Source organism: Pongo abelii, chromosome 10 (genome assembly GCF_028885655.2).
Source record: "Pongo abelii isolate AG06213 chromosome 10, NHGRI_mPonAbe1-v2.0_pri, whole genome shotgun sequence".
In the NCBI taxonomy this organism is placed as follows: Eukaryota; Metazoa; Chordata; class Mammalia; order Primates; family Hominidae; genus Pongo; species Pongo abelii.
In genome coordinates, this window is record NC_071995.2 from 6,439,235 (window position 1) to 6,465,406 (window position 26,172).

Here is a 26,172-nt window from a genome sequence, read left to right on the forward strand (position 1 = left end):
GGGAGACATCCCTGAGACACAAGGAGGTGGCAGGACTGCTGGAATGAGTTGGAACCTAGACATCAGGAGACCCAGATTGTAGCTGGCTCTGTGGTGGACCGGCTCTGTGATGTGGCCGTCACTCGTTTATTCCATAAATACCTATTGGGCACATGGTATGGTGTCAGACTCTGCTAAGCATGGGGAACACAGACTTGAAGCTTCAGCCTGGGCCATGGCGGCACTCACAACCTGGTGGGAAGCAGACAAGACAGCCGGGTACAGAGGGCAGTCTTCATGGGGACTGTGCAACCTAGCACAGAGGATGCCTTCCAGAGCCTCAGTGAAGCCTCAAGGACAGGTGGGAGTTAGGAAGACCGAAACTTGGGGACCAGAGAACCACGTGTAAAAGGGGGCAGCTGCAAGTAGCTCCATGGGTGGGTGGGCTGTTGGGTTGGGGGAGATGGGAGGATGAAACAGGGCAGGAACGAGACCAAGCCAGCCTGGAATCCCGGTGCCCTTATGCATCACCCTTAGCCTCCCTCTCCATGCTTGAGGTGAGGGGGCTGGACTGTGTAGGCTCTTAGCTTTCTCCAGTTCTAAGGGGTTTGAAGTTTCATGGGCGAAGAAGCCAGAGCAGAGGGCCTGAGTGCCCAGGTCCAGCCTGCTGGCCCCAGGACTCCCCTCCGCATATCCTCCCCCTTTCTTTGGGAGGGAGGTTCCCTGAGGACAGGGAGCAGGGCAAGCTACACAGCTCTCAAGGGTCTCCTAGGTGACCTGTGCCCACTCCTGTGCGGATTGGGCTGGGTTGGTAGCGTGGGAGGCTGGCTGATTTGCTAGTCCCTTGTAATTTGTCTGAAAAACTCCCACAGTAGGGCAGGACAACAGGGGAGGAACGCGGGCATCTGCCAGCCGGTTCTCCTTGGTCTCAGAGCTGCTTCTGCGGCCTTGCAGTCCCTGCGCCCTGCCCTCTCCATGACTGCCCGTCCTGGGCCCCTCGCTTTCCAGATCCCGCACCCAGCTGTCCCTTGCGCTCTCTGGAACTCCCTCCGCTCTCCCTGCGAGGCTTGTCCAAGGGCTGACCCCGGGCCTGCCGCCCTTCCCTCGGCTGGGCCAGGGCTGTCCGCAGTCGGCTCTCCCGATCGGGCTTCCGAAGAAGGGAGGAGGCCGGTTCCGGCCCCGCGGCCCTCACGTGCTTTCCCGGCCGCCCCTCCCGCCCCGCATCGAGGCAGACAAGCCTGTTCCTCTTCCCTTGGCTGCGATTGCGACAGGCCGGCCTGGCTCCCAGCGCTCCCTGTCCCCGCCCCGCGGCCAGCTCGCTCCACTCCCACTTCCTGAGCTCCGCCGTGGGAGCCCTGGAGGCCCGGCCTGGCCGCTCCCGGCCCCGGGGGGCACATCGGCCCTGAGTCCCTTCCCAGGCTCTGGGCTCGGGCAGCTGCCGCCACCGCTGCCCAGGACGTCGGGCCTCCTGCCTTCCTCCCAGGCCCCCACGTTGCTGGCCGCCTGGCCGAGTGGCCGCCATGCTCCTGCCTTGGGCCACCTCTGCCCCCGGCCTGGCCTGGGGGCCTCTGGTGCTGGGTCTCTTCGGGCTCCTGGCAGCATCCCAGCCCCAGGTGGTGAGGAAGGGGCCTGGTAGGAGTGGGCGAGGGTGGGCAAGAGGGATCTGGGCAGCCGTCGCTCCACACCCTCTGCCCTCCCAAGCTGACCCCTGACTAATTCTTCTCTCCTCTTCTCCATCTCCCTTTGAAGGCGCCTCCATATGGGTCGGAGAACCAGACCTGCAGGGACCAGGAAAAGGAATACTATGAGCCCCAGCACCGCATCTGCTGCTCCCGCTGCCCGCCAGGTGAGAGGCAATGGCAGGACGAACCTGGGCCTCGGAAGTGGGTCACGGGGGCTCCAGCCCTCCTGCGGCCTCAGAGGGAAGGTGGGCACTGTCCCCCAGGAAAACTGGCTGCTGGAGACGAGCGTGGGAAACCCTGGACATCACGTGGAGGAGATGGGACTGGCCCTCCCCACTGGGCCTCCTCTTTCCTTACCTCACTGAGAGGGAGCCGGAGGGCCACGGGCAGGACGATGGGGGGCCAGAGAGACCGAGGGAAAGGCCGGGGTCACACTACAGGCAGCGGAGGTGAGGGTGGAGCCCTGTCTCCTGAGGCTCTACTGCTCCACTCACGTTCTAGGCACCTATGTCTCAGCTAAATGTAGCCGCATCCGGGACACAGTTTGTGCCACATGTGCCGAAAATTCCTACAACGAGCACTGGAACTACCTGACCATCTGCCAGCTGTGCCGCCCCTGTGACCCAGGTGAGTGGGGATGTGCCTGCGCGGGGGCTGGATCCCCTGGAGCTCGGCCCCTCCCTGAGCCCTCCTGTCTCCCCACCAGTGATGGGCCTCGAGGAGATTGCCCCCTGCACAAGCAAACGGAAGACCCAGTGCCGCTGCCAGCCGGGAATGTTCTGTGCTGCCTGGGCCCTCGAGTGTACACACTGCGAGCTACTTTCTGACTGCCCACCTGGCACTGAAGCCGAGCTCAAAGGTCAGAGGTCCCTGAAGGGCTGGATGTGAAAAGGAGGCTGGGTGCCAGGGATCTCAAGTGGGAGCAGGGAATATGGTACTGTGTCCACGGTGATCCCTCAGATCCTTGGCTTAAAATTCCTCTTCTCATTCCATGCAGAGGCTCACAGAAGGGTTCTGGAGGGACATGGAACTGGGGCAGGTGCAGGGGGTACAGGAGGTGGTTCTTCTCAGTACTGGGAAGCTTGGGCAAAATGGTGGGCAGTAGGCCATGTGTGGTGGCCCACACCTGTAATCCCAGCACTTTGGGAGGCCGAGGTGGGCGGATCACGAGGTCAGAAGATCGAGACCATCCTGGCTAACACGGTGAAACCCCGTGTCTACTAAAAATACAAAAAATTAGCCGGGCGTGGTGGCGGGCGCCTGTAGTCCCAGCTACTCAGGAGGCTGAGGCAGGAGAATGGCATGAACTTGGGAGGCGGAGATCGCGCCACTGCACTCCAGCCTGGGCGACAGAGCAAGACTCCGTCTCAAAAAAAAAAAAAAAAAAAAAAAAACATCAAAGCAGAGCTTGGGAAAGGTGAGAGCTACGCAATGGGGTGGATGGGCATCCTGAGGCTTAAAGGAAACTCACAGCCCGGCAAAAGGCTCCTCCCTTTTGCCCATTCACCCTGGCTGGCCTGCCTTTCTCTTGCCAGATGAAGTTGGGAAGGGTAACAACCACTGCGTCCCCTGCAAGGCAGGGCACTTCCAGAATACCTCCTCCCCCAGCGCCCGCTGCCAGCCCCACACCAGGTGAGTGCAGCCCCACCCATGCTCCTTCCACCCTCTGAGAAGCCTCAGCTGCTAACAACCCCCAGCCCCTATCCTTGACGCCACGGACTCGACTGACCACTTTCAGCCTCCCCGCATGCCCACTGGAGTCGGGACACTGGCAGGCCAGGGCATGAAAAGGTCATCATCTTTTTTTCCCCTGCAGGTGTGAGGACCAAGGTCTGGTGGAGGCAGCTCCAGGCACTGCCCAGTCCGACACAACCTGCAGAAATCCATCAGAGCCACTGCCCCCAGAGATGTCAGGTGAGGGACCAGGGCTGAGGGACACGGGGGGGGGGGGGGCGCCTTAGAAAATGCCTTAATGCTCCACATCTTAAAAAAAATGGGGAAAAGATTAACCCTTCCCTCCCAGAATTGGGCAAGAAGAAAAGTTCCTTACAGAAAAAATTAGAGTATCTCTAGGCTAGTTTACACACACATACACATGCACACACATACTTTTAAAATTATATATACTGTAATACTATGTCAAGGAACACATCCCACACTGAGATGTAATGATAACTACTATTGTCATCATTTTGGGCATACCAACATCACACAATCCATTTTTTTTCACACAATCCATTAACTAGACCAAACACCTCTCTATTAGACTATATACATTTATTATTAGAAGATTCCCATTTGACTCTTTCTTGACTGTTTCCTGTGGATTGATTGGCTTACTAGCCTAGTAGATGACTACAGGTTGTTTCTAATGACTGTAACATCACTAATTGGCAGAAGGTTCACTGTGTGTGTTGGGCACTCTGTAACCACTTTACATTTACTAACTCATTTAATCTTCTTCATGATGCTATGAAGTAGATTCTATTATCATCCTCAGGGACTGAAGGAAGAAACCGAGGCTCAAAGAGGTTAAGTGACTTACTCAAGATCACCCACCCAGGTGGTCACTGGTGTTATTAGAACCTGTACTCAGGTTTTCTTACTCCAGAGCCCATGTCATAATGCACGCACTATAGAAAATTAGAGACTTCAGATAAGCAAAACTAAAAACTCACCCACAGAGCCACTCCCTAGAATATCCACTCTTTACATTGTGGTATATATCCTCCTGGACATTTTTCTATGCATGTTTATACATACTGGGTTTTGTTGTTGTTTACTAAAAGTGAAGTAATTTTAATATTTCATAACCTGATTTTTTCATTCCACAATCTAAGTATTTTTCTGTGTCCTGTTAATTTTTAACTATGTATCAAATACAACTGGCATTTTAGAGCTGGAATTTTAGAGTATGTAAGCTAACCTCTTCTTATATATATGAAAAACTGATGCTCAAAGAAGTGAAATGACTTAAAAGTCACACAGCTGGGCAGGAAACCATGGCCCAGACTCCCAGTCCAGTTTCTCCCCAGGGCTCCCATCCCATATTCCCTTAGGCTACAGATTTACATGAATGAGAAGAGGCATAAATGCCCAGCATAGAAACGCGCAAGTCCTCCCGCCCTTCCCCAGGTGTAGCTGAAGGACACTGGAGACTCCATGCTATTGTTGGCAGCACTGGTACCCAGAGAAAGAGAAATTACCCACTGCTACAGATCACAGCTGGAGAAGCCGAACTCCAGCCTCTCTTTCTCTTCCCCTCCTAGAACCTGCCCTGAGCAAGGGGGTGGAGAACTTGCAAGCCCTGCTCTACCAGGCGGCCACAGGCAGTTCCGAAGCAAGTTTCCCTACTCTCTCACCCCTGTAAACACCCCCACAGGTACAGGTACAGCAGGGCAACCCTAGCTCCTCTACAGCGGCCCCTCTGTACAATGGCTGAGGCCACAGAAATGTGGCTCTAGCCTGTGTCTGTTTACAACTCCAAGCCCCACCCTTCCCTGCTGTCTCCCAATCCCACTTCCAGACCTTGAAAATCAACTGCCCAAGCTCCCATCCTGCACGCGCAAGCCTGCCCAATCCTGGTCTCTGAGCAGGAGGGCACCCACACCACCCCCAAACATGCCCATCCATGACACAGTCTCTCCTGGCTGCCAAGAGGTCTTCAAATCCAACTTAGTTCCCCTTCTCTATAACCCAAGGGAAGTTTCTCTCATTCTGCCTTTAGGAGCTGCATTGTGGCTAGAAGGAAAAAAACTGCTCCCTTTTCTCTGTCTGGGTTGCCCAGGGATCTGGAAAGCTATTCCTTCACCCCCACTCTGTCCTTCTTGGGGCTGTGATCACCCTCCTGTCTGCTGTCCTGGCAGGAACCATGCTGATGCTGGCCATCCTGCTGCCGCTGGGCTTCTTTCTGCTCCTTGCCACCGTCTTCGCCTGCATCTGGAAGAGCCACCCTTCTCTCTGCAGGAAACTGGGTAGGAAGGGGGCGGATGCAGTGGATGAGTTGGCAGTGGGAGCCAGAGGGAGGAATATTTAACTTCCCCGGTGTAACCCTCCACACCTTCAAGACTCCCAATGCCTACCCCCAACATAGACATCCTTATCTTCATCCAGCTGCTTATTCTGAGGCTGGAGATGAGAGTGATAGTGGCTTGTTCCTCTGGGCCCCCGGGTGGTCAAGTTGCTACACATTGTGCTGGGGTGTGGAAGCTGAAAGGCTAGGTCTGAGGCCTGCCAGGGAGCCTACACCCATTTCATTCTCCATTGCAGGATCGCTGCTCAAGAGGCGTCCACAGGTAATGGCGGGGGCTGAGAAGGCAGCAAGAAGGGGAAGAGGTGATGAGGGTACAAGGTGGAGCAGACAGGAAGAGAGTATGCAGGCTGACTCCACACTCATTCGTTCGTTCAACTGATGATTTACTGAACATGCCATGTACCAGGCGCTGTCCTAGACACTGGGCGTACAGCAGTGAGCAAAACACAGTACCTCGTCTCCTGGAGTTCACATGCCCATGGAGCAAGAATAAAGTTAAACTATATATCAGGTGGTATAATTGCTAAATAAAGCAGGGAAAGGGTCAATGAGTGACAGTGGCAAAGGATGGGGGTATTTTAGACAGAGTGGACAGTGAAGGCCTCTCTGAGAACCTGATATTTGAGCGGAGAGCTGAAGAAGCAAGGAGCCAGCCGTGGGGTTATCTGGGGAGAAAGTGCTCCAGGAAGAGGGAGCATCCAGTGCAAAGACCCTGAGGCAGGGGGCATGGGGAGGAGCAGAGGAGGGTGGTGAATTGCCAAAGCATGTGGTGGGGTGTGGGAACTAAAGAAAGATGAGCCAGCCTGGGCAACACAGCCAGACCCCATCTCTACCAAAAATGTTGTTCAAAGTTAGCCAGGCAGGGCCAGGTGCAGTGGCTCACGCCCAAGCTCCCATCCTGCACGCGCAAGCCTGCCCAATCCTGGTCTCTGAGCAGGAGGGCACCCGCACCACCCCCAAACATGCCGATCCATGATACATGTAATCCCAGCACTTTGGGAGGCCGAGGCGGGTGGATCACCTGAGGTCAGGGGTTTGAGACCAGCCCGGCCAACATGGCGAAACCCCATCTCTACTAAAAATACAAAAATTAGCTGGGTGTGGTGGCAGGCACCTGTAATCCCAGCTACTCAGGAGGTTGAGGCAGGAGAATTGCTTGAACTGGGGAGGCGGAGGTTGCAGTTGAGCTGAGATTATGCCACTGCACTCCAGCCTGGGTGACAGAGTGAGACTCTGTCTCAAAAAAAAAAAAAAAAAAAAAGTTAGCCGGACAGTCCCAGCTACTCAGGAGGCTGAGGCTAGAGGATCACTTGAGTCCAAGAGTTCGTGAGCCTGCAGTGAGCTATGATTGTACCACTGCATTGTAGCCTGGGTGACAGAGCCCGACCCTGTCTGGAAAGAAAGAAAGAGAGAGAGAGAGAAAGGAAGGAAGGAAGGAAGGAAAGAAAGAAAGAGAGAAAGAAGGGGGATGGAGGAGAGAGAGAAAAAAGGGTCTGGGTCCCTCATCATTGTTTGGGTCTCCATCTCTTTCCTGCAGGGAGAGGGACCCAATCCTGTAGCTGGAAGCTGGGAGCCTCCGAAGGCCCATCCACATTTCCCTGACCTGGTAAAGCCACTGCTACCCATCTCTGGAGATGTTTCCCCAGTATCCACTGGGCTCCCCGCAGCCCCAGTTTTGGAGGCAGGGGTGCCGGAACAGCAGAGTCCTCTGGACCTGACCAGGGAGCCGCAGTTGGAAACCGGGGAGCAGAGCCAGGTGGCCCACGGTGAGCCTGGGGAAGGGAGAAGAGAGGAAGGATGGGGAAGGATGGGGAGGGAGGAATGGCTGGCAGGGAGAGACTGTGGGCCAGATGAAATAAAAAGACCAAAACAGAGGCAGACACAGACTCCGCTGCCAGTCAGTGTCACAACTAGAGAAGAGGGAAGAGACTGAAAAACCCAGAAACAGGGAATGAACACAGAAGCTCAATAAACCAGCAGCAAGCAGGAGAGGGGCGGGGCCAGGGGAAAGGCGAGAATTCAAGAAGCAGCGGGCCTGAACTGGGGGCCTTCCTTCCTCAACACTCTGCCTCCCTTCCTACAGGTACCAATGGCATTCATGTCACTGGCGGGTCTATGACCATCACTGGCAACATCTACATCTACAATGGACCAGTACTGGGGGGACCACCGGGTCCTGGAGACCTCCCAGCTACCCCCGAACCTCCATACCCCATTCCCGAAGAGGGGGATCCTGGCCCTCCCGGGCTCTCTACACCCCACCAGGAAGATGGCAAGGCTTGGCACCTGGCGGAGACAGAGCACTGTGGTGCCACACCCTCTAACAGGGGCCCAAGGAACCAATTTATCACCCATGACTGATGGTGTCTGAGAAAAGGCAGAAGAAGGGAGGCACAAGGGCACCTTCTCCCTTGAGGCCGCCCTGCCCATGTGGGATTCACAGGGGGGCTGAGCAGGGCCCGGGAAGGCAGAGCCCTAAGGGACTAAGGCTCAGACACCTCTGAGAGCAGGTGGGCACTGGCTGGGTATGGTGCCCTCCACAGGACTCTCCTTACTGCCTGAGCAAACCTGAGGCCTCGTGGCAGACCCACCCACCCCCTGGGGCTGCTCAGCCTCAGGCACTGACAGGGCACATGATACCAACTGCTGCCCACTATGGCACGCCGCACCGGAGCACGGCACCAAGGGAGCTGCCACACGGTCACCTGCAAAGACGTCACCGGGACCTCTAAAGGATTCGTGGTGCTCATCCCCAAGCTTCAGAGGCCCTTTGGGGTTCCACACTTCACGTGGACTGAGGTAGACCCTGCATGAAGATGAAATTATAGGGAGGACGCTCCTTCCCTCCCCTCCTAGAGGAGAGGAAAGGGAGTCATTAACAACTAGGGGATTGGGTTGGATTCCTAGATGTGGGGAAGAGTTTCGGAAGGGGAGGAAAATGGCGAGTGTATTTATATTGTAACCACATGCAAATAAAAAGAATGGGACCTAGATAATTTATTTTCTTGGGATTTATACAGAAACACTATTCCATGGAGACAGTCTCAAAGACAAAGGTCAAGACACTAAAATAGAATCCCATAAAGGTATTTCAGCGAGGAACTGGTGGGTATAGTCCAGGTAATAACTGTCTCGTCAGTGATGGCTGACAATGTGCCAGGCAGTGTTCTCAATGCTTTACAGTACTCACTTATTTAATCTTCACAATAACTCCATAAGGTAGATATGATTCCCATTTAACAAATGAGGAAACTGAGGCACAGAGCGGTAACTTTCCCAATTCAGCTGCAAATGACAAAGCTGGGATTTGTGCCTAGTTCGTCTGGCTTTTAGAGGCCTCTTAGGGAAAAAAAAACCTTCATATAGCACGCCCTTCCAGAATTTCTTTGAACGGGTAGAATGGTCTGTCCTTCTCAAATAATCAGATCTCTTGCATGTTCCGCAGGTGTTAAGTCTTAGTCAACTCTCAAACATCTAGCCACATGCAAAGTGAAAAATATTTTCCAAGGTTGATTGAAGCGAAACATGTGCCCTTTTTTTTTTTTTTTTGAGACAGGGTCTAATTCTGTCACTCAGGCTGTAGTGCAGTGGCACTATTATGGCTCATGGCAACCTTGAACTCCTGGCTCAAGGGATTCGCCCACCTCAGCCTCCCAAGTAGTTGGGGCTATAGGTGTGTGCCACGACGCCCAGCTAATTTTTTGTATTTTTAGTAGAGATCAGGTCTCCCTGTGTTGCCCAGGCTGGTCTCGAACTCCTGGGCTCAAGCAATCCTCCTGCCTTGGCCTCTGAACATGCAGTGATTACAGGCGTGAGAGCCACCGTGCCTGACCCAAGGTGTGCACTTTAGACAAAATGAGACAGGCCAAGTTCACATTCTGTTGGTGAACAGAAATCTAGGCTGGCCTCCTTTTGGTTCAGAAAGAGTATTTATGATTTTTACTTTTTTGGTTTCTTTTTGTCTTCTTTTATTTTTCCCCCCAAAAAGGACTTTAAATCTTCTCAAGCCCTCTTATTAGTAAATGTTTGCCGCTCCCCGCCCCCGAATTCTCTCCTGTGCTCGGTAGAGAGGATCTTAGCTTGCAGGATTGTTAGGGAGCTGCTGCCAGCCGGCTGCTCCTTCCATAAAAGGCCACTGTCATGGGTCTGATATGAAGAACTCTGTCGCTGGGGCTCATCAGGGTGGGGCGGCTGCAAAGCACACACCTCAGAAGGCATCTGATCCAACAGAGTGGATGGGTCATTTAAGGTTGACTGTGAAAATATCACATCCAACTTCCTTTTTTGAAAAGTAAATAATGGTGAGCTGTATCTTTAAATAAAGTTAAATCCTCCTTCCCCTGCAATATGCTGGGTTCAGACCTCATGAATTCTTAATAATTGTTCTAATGTGTTTAGATAAAAAAACACATTTTATACTTTTTTTCAACAAAATAAAAGGAGAAAAATATTTTGAAAGAAATGATGCTAAAGCACAGCCCTTTGTGACACCATTCAAATTTATGATTATACCTGCCTGTATTCTTTTAGAGACAGGGTCTTACTGTGTCACCCTGGCTGGAGTGCAGTGGTATGATCATGGCTCATGTAGCCCAGCTCCTAGACTCAAATGATCCTCCTACCTCAGCCTCCCACGTAGCTAGAGCTATAGACGTGTGCCACCACACCTGGCTAATTTTTTTAAAAATTTCTTTTTTAAGAAATGGGGTCTTGCTCTGTTGTCCAGGCTGGTCTCAAACTCCTGGGATCAAGTGATCCTCCCACCTCAGCCTCCCAAAGAGCTGAGATTGCAGGCATGAGCCACTGCACCTGGGCTGCCTAAATTAATTTTCTAGGGCCACCATAACAAAGTACTGCAGACTCGATAGCTTAAGCTGCAGAGATTTATCTTCTCACAGCTCTGGAGGCTGGAAGTCAGAGGTCAAGGTGTTGGCAAGGTTGGTGTCCTCTGAGGCCTCTCTCCTTGGCCTGCTAATGGTGGCCCTTCCTGCCACCTGTGTCTTCACATGGTCTTGCCTTTGTGCATGAGTGTGTCTTAATCTCTTAGTGGATTAGGGCCCATCCTGATGACCTCATTTTAACTTAATCACCTCTTTAAAGCCCCTGTCTCCAAATAAGGCCCCATTCTGAGGTCCTGGGAGTTAGGGCTTCAGCACATGGATTTTGGAGGGGGACACAGTTCCACCCACAGCATTACCCATGTCTGTTTTGCCAGTGTGGAGTCAGTACAGGCTCCAGGACACACCCACAGAGCACAGGCCACGTAGAGGGGAGCTCCTGTCTAGAAGGAAAAGCTGGCAGAAAACCAGCAAAGACAGCTTCTTGATGGTGGTCTTCAAAAGATGCAACAGGATGCAACGGCAGTTGACAACGGGATAACTGTTGGTTGTGAGAACCCTAATCCTCCACCACAGGCAGGAGAAAGCTGACACCAAGTCCAACCCACATCGACACGGGGCTGGGACACCCATGAGGGGGCCAAGGCTGTACTCCAGAAGAAAGGTGGATGAAACTGGGGACAGAGCAGTAGCACAGGGAGATGGGGGAGGATGGGGTAATTCAGAATTTCCCTTTTTTGAGAGTGGCATCAACACAGTGTCGAAGTAGGAGTTCTCCGGCTTCTCTCCTCCCCAACAGAATTTCAACTAGCAACAATCCCGTGGCAAGTTTACCACCCTGAATATCCCAGAACTTAGAGTGAAGCTTTGCATCCCCTGGGATGGCAGAGCCAAGAAAAACCATGAGGACGGTAAGGGGACGGCTGCTTTCTGACCACGCCACTCCTCCCCAAGCCCGCACAGTGCCACACGCAGAGGAGTCCCTGGATGCTCACTTTCTCCAGTGGACATAGTGGATGGGAGGTGGGCGTTCGGCTTCCCCACCAGTCTGAGACTTCACAGGAGACTCACTCTAGTCTTCTCCCGCAGGAAGCACTGTGAGTACCGGCAGGGTCAGCCCAACAAGGGTCAGTAAGAACTTCCCTTTTCAAAAGATAAAGCGGTTCACGTAGACAGCTGTGGTGGACTCTTTCTGCTGCCTGCCCAGCAGACTTCTGCACATTTCCTAAGGACAGAACCGCATTTTTGTACTAGAGCAGAGATTCCATGACATCAGGAGAAGAGGCCCTTCCCCCAGTCCCAGGAGCCGATAAACTCATTCTTCTTTGCAATTGTACAATGACATTCACAGGGAAGTCTTCCTTTCCAGGGTATAAAGCACCATTAGGAGAAAGCTTTTGGCTTGCCTTGGCCCTTATTTTTTGTTTGGGGGATGTTGTGTGTGACAACATCATTCCTGAGCTGTGGCAGCCATCTTACCATCATGAGGAAACAGCCACAGGGATAAAAAGCCAATCCTCTGAGGACCTGGAAGAAAGGAAAGAACCTGGCTCCCAAGGCATCACTGAGACCCAAATCAGCAGTAAGTAAGCACAGCACCTACTTCTGGGCTTCTTTTTATGAGAAAAAAAAAAAGTTCCCATTTGTGTGAATCATAGTGTTCGGTGTTCCTTTTCTTTTTTAGTTTTAATTGTATTTATTTCCTCTCTTTCAGATAGGTGATTTATTCACATGGGTCAAAATTCAAAAAGTATCAAAAAGTAAACAGTGAAATGTCTCTCTTTCACTCCTATCCCCCAACCACCAAGGTCCCTGCCCTGGAAGCAACCAATGTTATTGTTTCTGATGCTTTTCCAGAGGTAATTTATGCATATTCAAACAAATATATATGAATATATTCCTTTGCTTTTTTATTTCTACAGATGGTACTACAGTAGTCCCCCCTTGTTTGTGATCTTTTTTTTCTTGTTTGTGATTTTGCTTTCCATGGTTTCAGTTATCTGCTGACAACTGTGGTCCAAAAATATTAAATGGAAAATTCCGGAAAGAAACAATTCATCTGTTTTAAATTGTGCACTGTTCTGAACAGCATGATGAAACCTCAAGCTGTCCTACTGAGACAGAGTAGGGATGGGACTTGGGCCCCACTCGTGCCCTACCGAGAACCTCTATTGTAAGCTGGGGTGAGGGGTGTGGCCAGTGAGGACCCCAACCAGACTGTCCAGACCTCGTACCATGAATCTTGCTCAAGGTACTATACCCACTCATCGCAGACCTTTAGAGAGACTAAGATGAACAATGTCCCACCATAAATCTTACTCCAGGTGCCATACTCACTAGTTGTAGTAATTAAAATAAGCAGCTCCCACCTTAAATTGTACTCAAAAGAGTTAACCCTATCTCCCATATGTACACTACAGGACCAGAAGAACAAGCACTCCTTTGCCTTATCTTCATTATAATACTAAAAATCACACCCGGGGTGGAGACTTAACATGCTAATGAGACACGTGATGCATAAAGAAGCATGTTATCAAACTGAACAGGTGCCAAAATTTCCTCATCTCTACCTGCTCAAACTCACTCCCTTCCCACTTTAGCTCCTTTAAGATTACTCTCTTGAGTCTCTTCCAGGAGCCAGCCAGAGAATTCTCTCATGTGCTGCCTCCCTTATGCCCTGCATAAGCTCTAATAAAGCCTTGTCTGGGAAAACTCTTTTGGCCTCATGTTAACTTCTATTGCATTAACAACCCCCAAGACCCTATGGTTGGTAACACTACTCCTGTACCTTCAAGACATGAATTCTCCCTTTGTCCAGCGTCTCCCCCCTGCAGACGCTCCCTACCCCTTAGTCACAAGCCTTCCCAGTGATCAGACCAACTGTTGAGGTATTGCATGCTTGTGTTCAAGTCACTCTTATTTTACTTCATAATGGCCCCAAAGCGCAAGAGTGGTGATACTGGTAATTTAGATATGCCAAAGAGAAGCCATAATATGCTTCCTTTGATGACTTTGCTAAGATCTACGTAACAATGCACCTTCTAGTCATGAAATTGTGAAGCAGAAAAAAAGAAATTCTTACTAGTTTTGCTGTCACACCTTAAACTGCAAAAGTCACGGTGCATGATAAGTGCTTAGTTAAGATGGAAAAGGCATCAAATTTGTGGGTGGAAGACATGAACAGAAACGTGTTTCGACTGACAGCAATCGGGTTCAGTGCTATCCACGGTTTCAGGCATCCACTGGGGATCTTGAAACGTATCCCCCTTGGAGGAGGGTGGACTACTGTAAGTTCTTCCCCTTGCCTTTTTCGTTTATTAAAATAGCTTGGCCATAATACCATATTAGTACCAAAAAAACTTTCTCATTCATTTTTCTATCTGTGTGGTATTTTATCACATGGCTGTACCATTTAACTGGATCCCTTTTGAGAATTTTTAATTCATTTCCAACCTTTACTATTACAGACAACACTACAGTATAACCTATGTCATTTTGCACATGTGGAAGTACTGCTACAAAAAAAATTGCTGGGAATAAAATTTCCTAGTCAGAAGGTACATACATTTTGTTTTGATAAATGTTGCTAATTTTTGTCCTCCATAGAGATGGAGCATCGGAAATTTTTTTTTTTTTTTTGAGACGGAGTCTCGCTCTGTCGCCCAGGCTGGAGTGCAGCGGCGCAATCTCGGCTCACTGCAAGCTCCGCCTCCCGGGTTCACGCCATTCTCCTGCCTCAGCCTCCCAAGTAGCTGGGACTACAGGCACCCGCCACCACGCCCGGCTAATTTTTTGTATTTTTAGTAGAGACGGTGTTTCACCGTGTTAGCCAGGATGGTCTCGATCTCCTGACCTCGTGATCCACCCGCCTCGTCCTCCCAAAGTGTTGGGATTACCAGCGTGAGCCACCGCACCTGGCCTATAATAGTTTTTCAATTAATTTTCTTAGGTTATCAACTATAAATAATGCTAATTTTGTAATAATTTTTCTAGAAACAAGTTCTTGCCATGTTGCCCAGGCTGGTATCGAACTCCTAGGCTCAAGCAATCTGCCCACCTTGGCCTCCCAAAGTGCTGGGATTACAGGCGTGAGCCACCATGCCCGGCCCTAATATTTTTAAATCTCATCTAAATGCATCACATAGTACCTCCAGAACAATAGTAAATAGTAATGGACAGCTCTGTCTCGATCCTGATTTTGAGGGCAATACTTCCAGTATTTTCTCATTAAGCAGCAGTTGAAATACATATATTTATTTTATTATGCTAAGGAAGTATCCATATCTTATTATTTCATAATAATCCAATGGATAATGAATAAATAATAGAAACAGAAAGACTAGATCGAAGGCTACCGCAATTGGGAGATGGAGAAAGGCGGAAGGTTGGAGATACGCCTTAGAGATAGAGTCAACAGGTTTTATTGGTGGGCGTGGGTCCCAGCTCATATTTTATGGCCTTGGATACTAGTTTGTTTAATCCGAGCCTCACTTTCAAATTAACATTTGGTAAACATTGAGTATTTACTATGTACTAGGCATCTTAAGATACAACAGCCAACGAGACAGACCTGATACATAAACTTCTGGAGCTTGTAAAATCATCACAATTATTGCTTTTGTAGACAAGTGCTGCAAAAGAGAAGCACAACATATAACCAGTGACCGATTCTAGGTCTGGAGATGAGGAAATCCCTCCCTGAGGAAATTTAAGATGCAACCTGAAGAATAAATAAGGGCTAGCCAAATTGAAGGGGTGTTGGAGAGGAGAACTCTGCTGGTGGGCTAAATGGTACGTGCAAAGGCCCTGTGTTAGGAAGAATAGTTTGGCTGGAGCTTGGGAATAGAGAGATGAAGCTAGAGAAGTAGGCGGGTAACACGTCATTCAGACTTACAGACTACAACAATTTTGAACTTTACCCCGAGAGCAATAGGAAACCAGAAAAATTTTTTTCCAGTGTAGTAAAGTATATATATAGAAATATATATATGTTATATATGTGTGTGTGTGCATGTGTGTGCGTGTGTGTGCGTGTGTGTGTATATACATACACACATACATATAAAATATGTATATATGTGTATATATACACACATATATAAAATGTGTGTGTGTGTATATATATGTATATATTATATATATATATATATTTTTTTTTTTTCACTCTGCTGCCCAGGCTGAAGTGCAGTGGCATAATCTCGGCTCACTGCAACCTCTGCCTCCCAGGTTCAAGAGATTCTCCTGTCTCAGCTTCCCTAGTAGCCGGGACTACAGGCATGCACCACCACACCTGGCTAATTTTTGTATCATTAGTAGCGATGGGGTTTCACCATGTTGGCCAGGCTGGTCTCGAACTCCTGACCTCAAGTGATCCACCTGCCTTGGCCTCCCAAAGTACTGGGATTACAGTCATGAGCCACTTCACCCGGCCTGTAAAGTATATACAGTATATTAATCTTAAGTGTATAGCCTGAAGAAGCGTTACATAGGTATATACCCATGTTACCATCACAGAAGATATGCAACATTTTAGTTCCTTAGAAGATAACTTAATGCCACTTTCCACTCAGTCGTGCTTACTGCTTGAGTTCCAGTTTATATTCTGGGAGACACATGATATCCCAGAGATACCCACTTTTTTTTTTTCCTATTTTGACTTATATCCCCATCAGTTAGTGTTTGTTTGTTTGTTTGTTTTTAAGATGGAGTCTCACTCTTGTCGCTCAGGCTGGAGTGCAGCGGCGCTATCTTGGCTCACTGCAACCTCTGCCTCCCAGGTTCAAGTGATTCTCCTGCCTCAGCCTCCCGAGTAGCTGGGATTACAGGCGCCCACCCACCTGGCTAATTTTTGTATCTTTAGCAGGGACGGGGTTTCGCCATGTTGGCCAAGCTGGCTTTGAACTCCTGGCCTCAAGCAATCTGCCCATTTCGGCCTCCCAAAGTGCTGGGATTACAGACATGAACCATCACCCCTGGCCTCATTTCGGTTTTTTTTTTCTTAATGAGTTTTTAGTTGGGAAAAATTTTAGAATTACAGAAAAGTTGCAAAGATAGTACAGAGGCTTTTGGTATACCTTTCACCCAGCTTCCCTTAATGTTAATATCTCACATAGCCATGATACATTTGTCAAAACTAATTAAGAAATTAACATTGTTGAAACATATCAACTAAACTACAGATTTTATTTAGATTTCACCAGTTTTTTCCTTAAATCCTTTTTCTGTTCCAGAATCCAATCCAGGATACCACATTGCACTTAGTGATTATGATCCCTTAATATTTAGTCTTCTCTAATCTGTGACAGTTTCTGTCTTTCCTTATTTTTTCATGACCTTAGCAGTTCTTTTGTTTTTGTTTCTGTTTTTTTTCAGAGACAGGATTTCACTCTGCCGCCCAGGCTGGAGTTCAGTGGTGTGATCATAGTTCACTGTAACCTCGAACTCCTAGGCTCAAGAAATCCTCTCCATCTTAGCCTACTGAATAGCTAGGGCTACAGGCGTACACCACCATACCTGTCTTTTTCTTTTTTTTTTTTTTAGATGGAGTCTTTCTATGTTGTCTTGAACTCCTGGCCTCAAGCGATCCTACCGCCTTAGCCTCCCAAAGCACTGGGATTACAGGCATGAGCCACCACACACATGACCAACCTTGGCAGTTTTAAAAACTACACTTTTCCGATTAATTATTTGGTAGGCTGACACGCCGTTTGGGTTCATGTGATGTTTTCTCTTGATTAGAAACTGCCAACCGAGGCCAGGCACCGTGGCTCATGCCTGTAATCTCAGCACTTTTGGAGGCTGAGACAGGCAGATCGCTTAAGTCCACAAGTTCGAGACTAGCCTAGACAACATGGCTAAACCCCATCTCACAAAAAAAAAAATACAAAAATTAGCCTGGTGTGCTGATGTGTGCTTCTAGTCCCACCTACTTGGGGGGCTGAGGTGAAAGGATTTCTAGAGCCCGGGAGGTCGAGGCTGCAGTGAGATGCGATCCCACCCTGCACTCCAGCCTGGGAGACAGAGCAAGACTGTCTCACAAAGTAAAAAAAAAAAAAAAGAAAAGGAAAAAGCAACTGCCAACCTGTCTTCCAAAGTGACTATATCATTTTGCATTCCCAAAAGCAATGAATGAGAGTTCCTGTTGCATATCTTCACCAGCATTTGGTGGTTGGTGGCAGTGTTTTAGAAATCGTAGTAAGACCAGCATTTGGTGGTTGGTGGCAGTTTTAGAAATTGTAGTAAGACCAGCATTTGGTGGTTGGTGGCAATGTTTTAGAAATTCTAGTAGGACCAGCATTTGGTGATGGTGGCAGTGTTTTTTTTTATTTTTTATTTTTATTTATTTTATTTATTTATTTTTTTGAGATGGAGTCTCGCTCTGTCACCCAGGCTGGAGTGCGGTGGCGCGATCTCGGGTCACTGCAAGCTCCACCTCCCAGGTTCACGCCATTCTCCTGCCTCAGCCTCCTGAGTAGCTGGGACTACAGGCACCCACCACCACGCCCAGCTAATTTTTTTTATTTTTAGTAGAGACGGGGTTTAACCATGTTAGCCAGGATGGTCTCAATCTCCTGACCTCGTGATGATGGTGGCAGTGTTTTAGAAATTCTGGTAAGACCAGCATTTGGTGGTTGGTGGCAGTGTTTTAGAAATTGTAGTAAGACCAGCATTTGGTGGTCGGTGGCAGTGTTTTAGAAATTCTAGTAAGACCAGCATTTGGTGGTCGGTGGCAGTGTTTTAGAAATTCTAGTAAGACCAGCATTTGGTGGTCGGTGGCAGTGTTTTAGAAATTGTAGTAAGACCAGCATTTGGTGGTCGGTGGCAGTGTTTTAGAAATTCTAGTAAGACCAGCATTTGGTGGTCGGTGGCAGTGTTTTAGAAATTGTAGTAAGACCAGCATTTGGTGGTCGGTGGCAGTGTTTTAGAAATTGTAGTAAGACCAGCATTTGGTGGTCGGTGGCAGTGTTTTAGAAATTGTAGTAAGACCAGCATTTGGTGGTCAGTGGCAGTGTTTTAGAAATTGTAGTAAGACCAGCATTTGGTGGTCGGTGGCAGTGTTTTAGAAATTGTAGTAAGACCAGCATTTGGTGGTCGGTGGCAGTGTTTTAGAAATTGTAGTAAGACCAGCATTTGGTGGTTGGTGGCAGTGTTTTAGAAATTCTAGTAAGACCAGCATTTGGTGGTTGGTGGCAGTGTTTTAGAAATTCTAGTAAGACCAGCATTTGGTGGTTGGTGGCAGTGTTTTAGAAATTGTAGTAGGTGAGCAGTGGTACCTCATTGTGGTTTTAATTTTCATTTCTCTAGTGACAAATGCTGTTAACCAACTTTCATATGCTTATTTGCCATCCGGGTATTTTATTTTCTGAAGTGTCTCTTTAGATCTTTTGCTTGTTGTTAAATTGGATCATTCGGCAGTGTGCAGTGGCTCATGCCTATAATCTCAGCACTTTGGAAGCCCTAGGCAGCTGAATCGCTTGAGGTCAGGAGTTCGAGATCAGCCTGACCAACACAGCGAAACCCCATCTCTACTAAAAATACAAAAATTAGGCCGGGCATGGTGGCTCATGCCTGTAATCCCAGCACTTTGGGAGGCCAAGGTGGGCGGATCATCTGAGGTCAGGAGTTCAAGACCAGCCTGACCAACATGGAGAAAGCCCGTCTCTACTAAAAATACAAAATTAACCGGGCATGGTGGAGCATGCCTGTAATCCCAGCTACTCGGGAGGCTGAGGCAGGAGAATCGCTTTAACCCGGGAGGCAGAGGTTGCAGTGAGCCGAGATCGTGCCATTGCACTACAGTCTTGGCAACAAGAGCGAAACTCCATCTCAAAAAAAAAAAAAAAAAAAAAGCAAAATACAAAAATTAGTCAGGTATGTTGGTGGGCACCTGTAATTCCAGCTACTCGGGAGGCTGAGGCACAAGAATTTCTTGAACTTGGGAGATGGAGGTTGCAGTGTGCCAAGATTGCATCACTGCACTCCAGCAAGGGTGACAGAGCAAGACTCTGTCTCAAAAATAAATAAATAAATAGGGCCATTTTGTTGTTGTTGTTTGTTTGCTTGTTTGTTTTTGAGATGGAGTCTCGCTTTCTCACCAGGCTGGAGTGCAGTGGCATGATCTCAGCTCATCGCAACCTCCACCTCCTGGGTTCAAGCAATTCTTGTGCCTCAGCCTCCCGAGTAGCTGGGATTACAGGCACACGCCACCACATCCAGCTACTTTTTGTATTTTTAGTAGAGACGGGGTTTTACCATGTTGTCCAGGATGGTCTCAATCTCCTGACCTCGTGATTTGCCCACCTCGGCCTCCCAAAGTGCTCGGATTATAGGCATGAGCCATGGTGCCTGGTTGGGCCATTTGTTTTCTTATTCTGTTTTAAGAAGTCTTTATTCTGGGCAGGGCGCAGTGGCTCACACTTGTAATCCCAGCACTTTGGGAGGCTGAGGCCGGTGGATCACGAGGTCAGGAGATTGAGACCTGCCTGGCCAATATGGTGAAACCCCATCTCTACTAAAATATAAAAAATTAGCCGGGTGTTGTGGCACATGCCTGTAATAATCCCAGCTACTCAGGAGGCTGAGGCAGGAGAATCATTTGAACACGGGAGGCAGAGGTTGCCGTAAGCCAAGATCACGCCACTACACTCCAGCTTGGGCCACAGATCAAAAAAAAAAAAAAAAAAAAGAAAGAAAGAAAAAGAAGAATTATTTATTCTGGATACAAGTCCTTTATCAGATACATCATTTGCAAATATTTTCTCCCAGGCTGTGGATTGTCTATGCATTTTCTCAACCTATCTTTCACAGAACAAAAGTTTTTATTTGTGATAAGGTACAATTCATCATTTTTTTCTTTATGAATTGTGTTTCCAGTACCTGAAAACTTATCACCAAACCCAAGGTTACACACACACAGGGTCTCCTGTGCTTTTTTCTAGATATCTTACCTTTTACATTTAAGTTTATGAGCCATTTTTTGGTGTAAGTGTGAGGTACATGTTGAGGTTTTTTGGTTTTGTTTTTACATATGAATGTCTAATTTTTCCAGCACTGTTTGTTGAAAAGACTGTTCTTTCACCACTGGATTGCTTTTGCATCTTTGTCAAAAATCAGTTGACATTATTTGTGTGGGTTTATCTCTGGTCTCCCTATTGGCTCCATTCACCTAAGTTGTCTACTCTTTCGCTAATACCACACTAATTGCTTTCTAATAAGTCTAATAAGTGGTAGAGTAATTTCTCCTACTATTTTTTTAGTTCCTTTTCATTTCTTTCCCTTTTCATATAAATTTTAGAATCAGTTTGTCAATTTCTATCAAAAAAAAGCTTCCTATGATTTTGATTGATAATGCATTGAATCTATAGATCAAACTGGGGAGAATTAACATATTTACAATATTGAATTTTCTAATCTATGAATACAGTATATCTTTCTATTTATTTATACCTTTTTTTTTTTTTTTTGAGGCAAGGTATCACTCTGTCACCCAGACTAGAAAAAAATGTTTTGTTTTCTTTTTTTTTTTTGAGACAGAGTCTCACTCTGTCTCCCAGGATGGAATGCAGTGGCACTATCTCGGCTCACTGCAACCTCCACCTCCCAGATTCAAGCAATTCTCCTGCCTCAGTCTCCCGAGTAGCTGGGACTACAGGCGCGCTCCACCACTCCCTGCTAATTTTTGTATTTTTAGTAAAGACGGGGTTTCACCATTTTGGCCAGGCTGGTCTCAAACTCCTGACCTCCTGTGATCCACCTGCCTCAGCCTCCCAAAGTGCTGGGATTACAGGCGTGAGCCCCCGCACCCGGCCAAAGATGTGTTTTTTATGAGAGTATTTTTAAAAACACTCAAATTGTCTGTCACAGCTCCTTGCCTATGCGCCTAAAAAGAGATAGACCAAGACAGACGGGGGGAAAAAAAGGGGGAGACAGAAAGAAAAAGAAAACTGGCAAACAGAGGAGAAGTCCAAAAGCCCAACTCCCATAAGTCAAGACTTCCCACAGTTCTCTAAGTCAGCAAATGAATGTAATTTAAACTGCTTTAAACGTCATACAAAAATAAATCCTTTTTAGTAAATCGATAAACAGAGGCATCTCTGTGACGACTGGTGGCAGCATGTACTCCTCCTTTTCTAAAACAAGGAGTTCTAAAACAACTCAAGGCAGCAGAGAGCCCTGAGTTGCAAACATGAAAAGCATAACTTTCGTGGGGGGAGGGGGGGAGGGATAGCATTAGGAGATATACCTAATGCTAAATGGCGAGTTAATGGGTGCAGCACACCAACATGGCACATGTATACATATGTAACTAACCTGCACGTTGTGCACATGTACCCTAAAACTTAAAGTATAATAATAATAATAAACAAACTATCAAAAATAAAAAAAGAAAAGCATAACTTTCTCGAGTTGGCTGTTAAGTGTAATAGGAGAGGTACCACTCCACTCCTACCTCTCCTTTCTTTAACGAATGCATTTTGGCTACAGAAGAACTTATGCCTATTCTTAGTCACTATTCAGCACATATACAATGTCGAAAATTGAACAGTACTCCAAGAGGGTGCAAAATGACTACATGCCACTTTAACTGAGGCTTCCAAAAATTGAGATTTCTACTTATAAGGAATGTGGTACACATTAGAACTACTGAGTCCCATGGTCATCCATGCATTACCTTACCCTTTTTGTATAACATATAGAAATGGGTCCAAAAAGATGTTGTGAGATATGAGGTATAAAGTGTTCAGTAAGTTCATAGGTGGTCCTGCTAGCAATAGCATGTAAGTGAAGCATATCCAAATCTAGAGTAAGTGTTTATCTCAGTGAAGACAAATCCCTGCCCCATCCATGACAAAATACTTGCAAGAATACAAGAATACTTCCCCTGACATATGGGACACTTAGCAGCATCAGTATCCAGAGGTCAGCCTTGGTGAGCTAAGTCTATACTATAGAGCTCAAGTATAACCTCTACCACTGCCTGCCACCCTGGTCACTTTTTTTTTTTTTTTGAGACAGAATCTTGCTCTGTCACCCAGGCTGGAGTGCAGTGGCGTGATCTCAGCTCACCACAACCTCCGCCTCCCAGGTTCAAGCGATTCTCCTGCCTCAGCCTCCCGAGTAGCTGGGATTGCAGGCGCCCGCCACCACGCCCGGCTAATATTTGTATTCTTAGTAGAGATGGGGTTTCACCATGTTGGCCAGGCTGGTCTCAAACTCCTGACCTCAGGTGATCCACCCACCGTGGCCTCCCAAAGTGCTGGGATTATAGGCGTGAGTCACCAAGCCGGCCACATTGTTTACAAATAAATCATTTGGGCAGTAAGTGGGGTGATACGAAGAGACTACATGACAGCCATACGGTTGATGAGTACCTGATTGTTGATAGCCTCCTCTGAAGAGTGGGAATTTCGATTAGCATTCACGTGGGACATTATTCTCATACTCTGGGACCATTCTGGGAAATTCGTCCACATCACTGTTTCCTGAAACTTGTCAACACAACCTTCACTTCTGCCCACTTAAAATCTCTGTCTATCCACACCATTAGCCACACACATTGAGTTCAGATCAGTATCTTAGGTCACTCTCCTTCCAGAAAAAGTAAACAATGACACTCAATACTCCAAATTCTGCTGAGTGGCAGCAATTCTTTTCCCTATTGCCAATTACGGACATATTTGACTGGGGTAATATTATTACAGCTTCTAATACTACTGTTACAATTGGCATCAGTAGTATTAGCCAACAGATGTTGAATGCTTACTGTATACAGGACAGTGTTCTAAGCATACTAAAACTATTCGCTCACGAGAGGCACTATTACCTCTCCATTTTTAAAATGAGGGGAAAAGCCAGAGGAAAAAAAAAAGAAAAAAGCCAATTCGTCTGGAACTGGTTAGTAATGCGCTGAACTTGTAGCATTCAGTTTTTCTTTTCTTTCTTTCTTTTTCTTTTCTTTCTTTCTTTCTTTCTTTTTTTTTTTTTTTTTTTCTTGAGACAGAATCTCCCTCTGTCACCCAGGCTGAGTGCAGTGGTGCAATCTTGGCTCACCGCATCCTCCGCCTCCTGGGGTCAAGCGATTCTCTTGCCTCAGCCTCCCAAGTAGCTGGGATTACAGGCGTGTGCCAACACACTGGGCTAATTTTTGTATTTTTAGTAGAGACAGGGTTTCACCATGTTGGCCAGACTGGTCTTGAACTCCTGACCACAAGTGATCCGCCTGCCTCGGCCTCCCAAAGTGCTGGGATTACAGGCAGGAGCCACCGCGCCTGGCCCCATGTTGATTTCTTTCATCAGTATTTTATAGTTTTTAGCACACATACCTCCCACATATTTTGTTATATTTATACCTAAAAACTTCATGGGGGATGCTATTGTAAATGGTATTTTATAAACTACAGTACGTTGTTTCTTTGTATAGATCCAAGATTTTGATTATATTTCTTCCTCTTCCTCTTCCTCTTCCTCTTCCTCTTCCTCTTCCTCTTCTTCTTCTTCTTCTTCTTCTTCTTCTTCTTCTTCCTTCTTCTTCTTCTTTTTTTCTTTTTTGAGACAAAGTTTCACTCTGTTCAACCCAGGCTGGCACAATCTCATCTCCCTGCAAACTCCACCTCCCGGGTTCAAGCGATTCTCCTGCCTCAGCCACTTGAGTAGCTGGGACTACAGGCGCCCACCACCACGGCCAGATAATTTTTGTGTTTTTAGTAGAGACAGGGTTTCACCATGTTGGTCAGGCTGGTCTCAAACTCCTGACCTCAAGTGATCACCTGCCTCGGCCTCCCAAAGTGCTGGGATTACAGGCATGAGCCACCACACCCAGCCTCTTCTTCTTAGAGAACTTGCTTTAACATTTATTATAAAGTAGGTCTGCTGGCAATCAATTTCCTCAGTTTCTGTTTGTCTGATAAACTTTTAATTTTGGCCTGGTATAGTGGCTAATGCTTGTAATCCCAGCATCTTGGGAGGCAGAGGTGGGAGGATCACTGGAGTCCAGGAGTTTCAGACCATCCTGGGAAACGTAGTGAGACCCCATCTCTAAAAAAATAAAAATAAAAATAGAAAACTCTTAATTTGGGCCAGGCACAGTGGCTCACGCCTGTAATCCTAGCACTTTGGGAGGCCAAGGTTGGTGGATCACCTGAAGTCAGGAGTTTGAGACTAGCCTGGCCAACAGGGTGAAACCCCGTCTCTACTAAAAATACAAAAATTAGCTGGGTAAGATGGTGGGTGCCTATAATCCCAGCTACCCAGGAGGCTGAGGCAGGAGAATCGCTTGAACCCAGGAGGTGGAGGTTGCAGTGAGCCAAGATCATGCCACTGCACTCCAGCCTGGGCGATGGAGAGAGACTCCATCTCAAAAAAAAAAAAGATATTATTCCATTTCATTTTGCTTTTATTGTTTCTGACTAGCAGTCTGCTGTAATTCTTATCCTTGCTCCTCAGTAAGATAACATGTTTTTTCCCCTTTGGCTGACTTCCAGGTTTTCTTTCTCTTTGGTTTTCAGCAGTTTTAATATGATATGCCTAGACGCATGGGTTTGGGGAGGGGCTGTGTTGTTTTGGTATTTATCCTGCTTGGTGTTCTCTGAGATTCCTTGATCTGTGGTTTTCTGTCTGTTACTAATTTTGGATAATTCTAAGCCATTATCTCTTCAAATGTTTCTCCTGTCCTATTCTTTTTGTTTGTCTTTTTATCTAAGTCTAAATTAGACAAATCCTGTCCAAGTCTTTCTTCTCCTTCTGGAATTCCAATTATGTGCATGTTAACTCATTTGGTATTCTTGGATGGTATCTTCTTTCTTTCTTTCTTTTTTGTTGTTGTTCTGTTTTTTTTTACTCACTCTTTTTTTGCATTTGTTTGGCTAATTTCTCTTTTTTTTTTTTTGCAATTTTATAACTTTATTTGATGTATTTGACTATCAGCGATTAGTTCTCACCCACATTGACTGTAGATTTTTGAAAGTGGTAGCAAGTACATAGGTAACCAAAGTATAGCACTTATTTGTGAATCTTCATCCTCGTTACGTTTTCTGGACAGCCGCACATGGATTCGGTGTGGGACATTCCTTATTCCTTTGGCCCAGACAGCTTTGTTGAGCCTGGTATCAATGCGCACATCTGGAGCTCCCATCTCCTTCATGGCAAATTTCCGATCTCTTTGAGTGCCCGAGGGGCACCCTTCTTGAAGCCCACTCCATGGATACGCTTGTGAATGTTGATGGTGTATTCTCGGGTCACCACTTACTTCGTTGATGGCAGAACGGCCCTTTTTCTTCTCGCCGCCCTTCTTTGCGGGAGCCATTCTGCCGGGTCCAAGTTGGAAAGGGAGTTTGGGTAATTTCTATTCACCTCTACACCCAAGGTCACTGATTCTTTTCTCAGCTATACTGAGTCTACTGATGAACCAGTCAGAAGTGTTCTTCATTTCTGTCACCATGATTTTATTTCAAGCATTTCCATTTTATTCTTATAGTTTCCTCTGCTGAATTTATCCATCTTCTTTTGGCATGTTGTCTACCTTTTCCATTAAATCCTTTAACATAATCATGTTACTTTAAATTCCATGTCTGATGTCATATCTGAGTCTGGTTCTGATTTTTTTTTGTCTTTTTAGATTGTGTCTTTTTTTTTTTTTTTTTGA

At 47.2% G+C, this 26,172-nt stretch overlaps 1 protein-coding gene and 1 pseudogene across 2 annotated transcripts; one reads left to right on the forward strand and one right to left on the reverse strand.

Moving 5' to 3' along the window:
* The first annotated feature begins 1,074 nt into the window (after nt 1-1,074).
* LTBR (lymphotoxin beta receptor) lies at nt 1,075-8,685 on the forward strand. 2 transcript variants are annotated; one of them, XM_024256073.3, is made up of 10 exons: nt 1,075-1,592; nt 1,729-1,825; nt 2,163-2,288; nt 2,368-2,520; nt 3,197-3,293; nt 3,478-3,575; nt 5,528-5,635; nt 5,931-5,956; nt 7,232-7,460; nt 7,778-8,685. In XM_024256073.3, exons 1-10 carry the CDS (start codon nt 1,500-1,502, stop codon nt 8,053-8,055), a joined length of 1,305 nt encoding a protein of 434 aa, XP_024111841.2. In that variant the 5' UTR covers nt 1,075-1,499; the 3' UTR covers nt 8,056-8,685.
* Nucleotides 8,686-25,136: 16,451 nt separating this feature from the next.
* Nucleotides 25,137-25,927, reverse strand: LOC100443057 (large ribosomal subunit protein eL31-like; annotated as a pseudogene).
* Nucleotides 25,928-26,172: the final 245 nt, after the last annotated feature.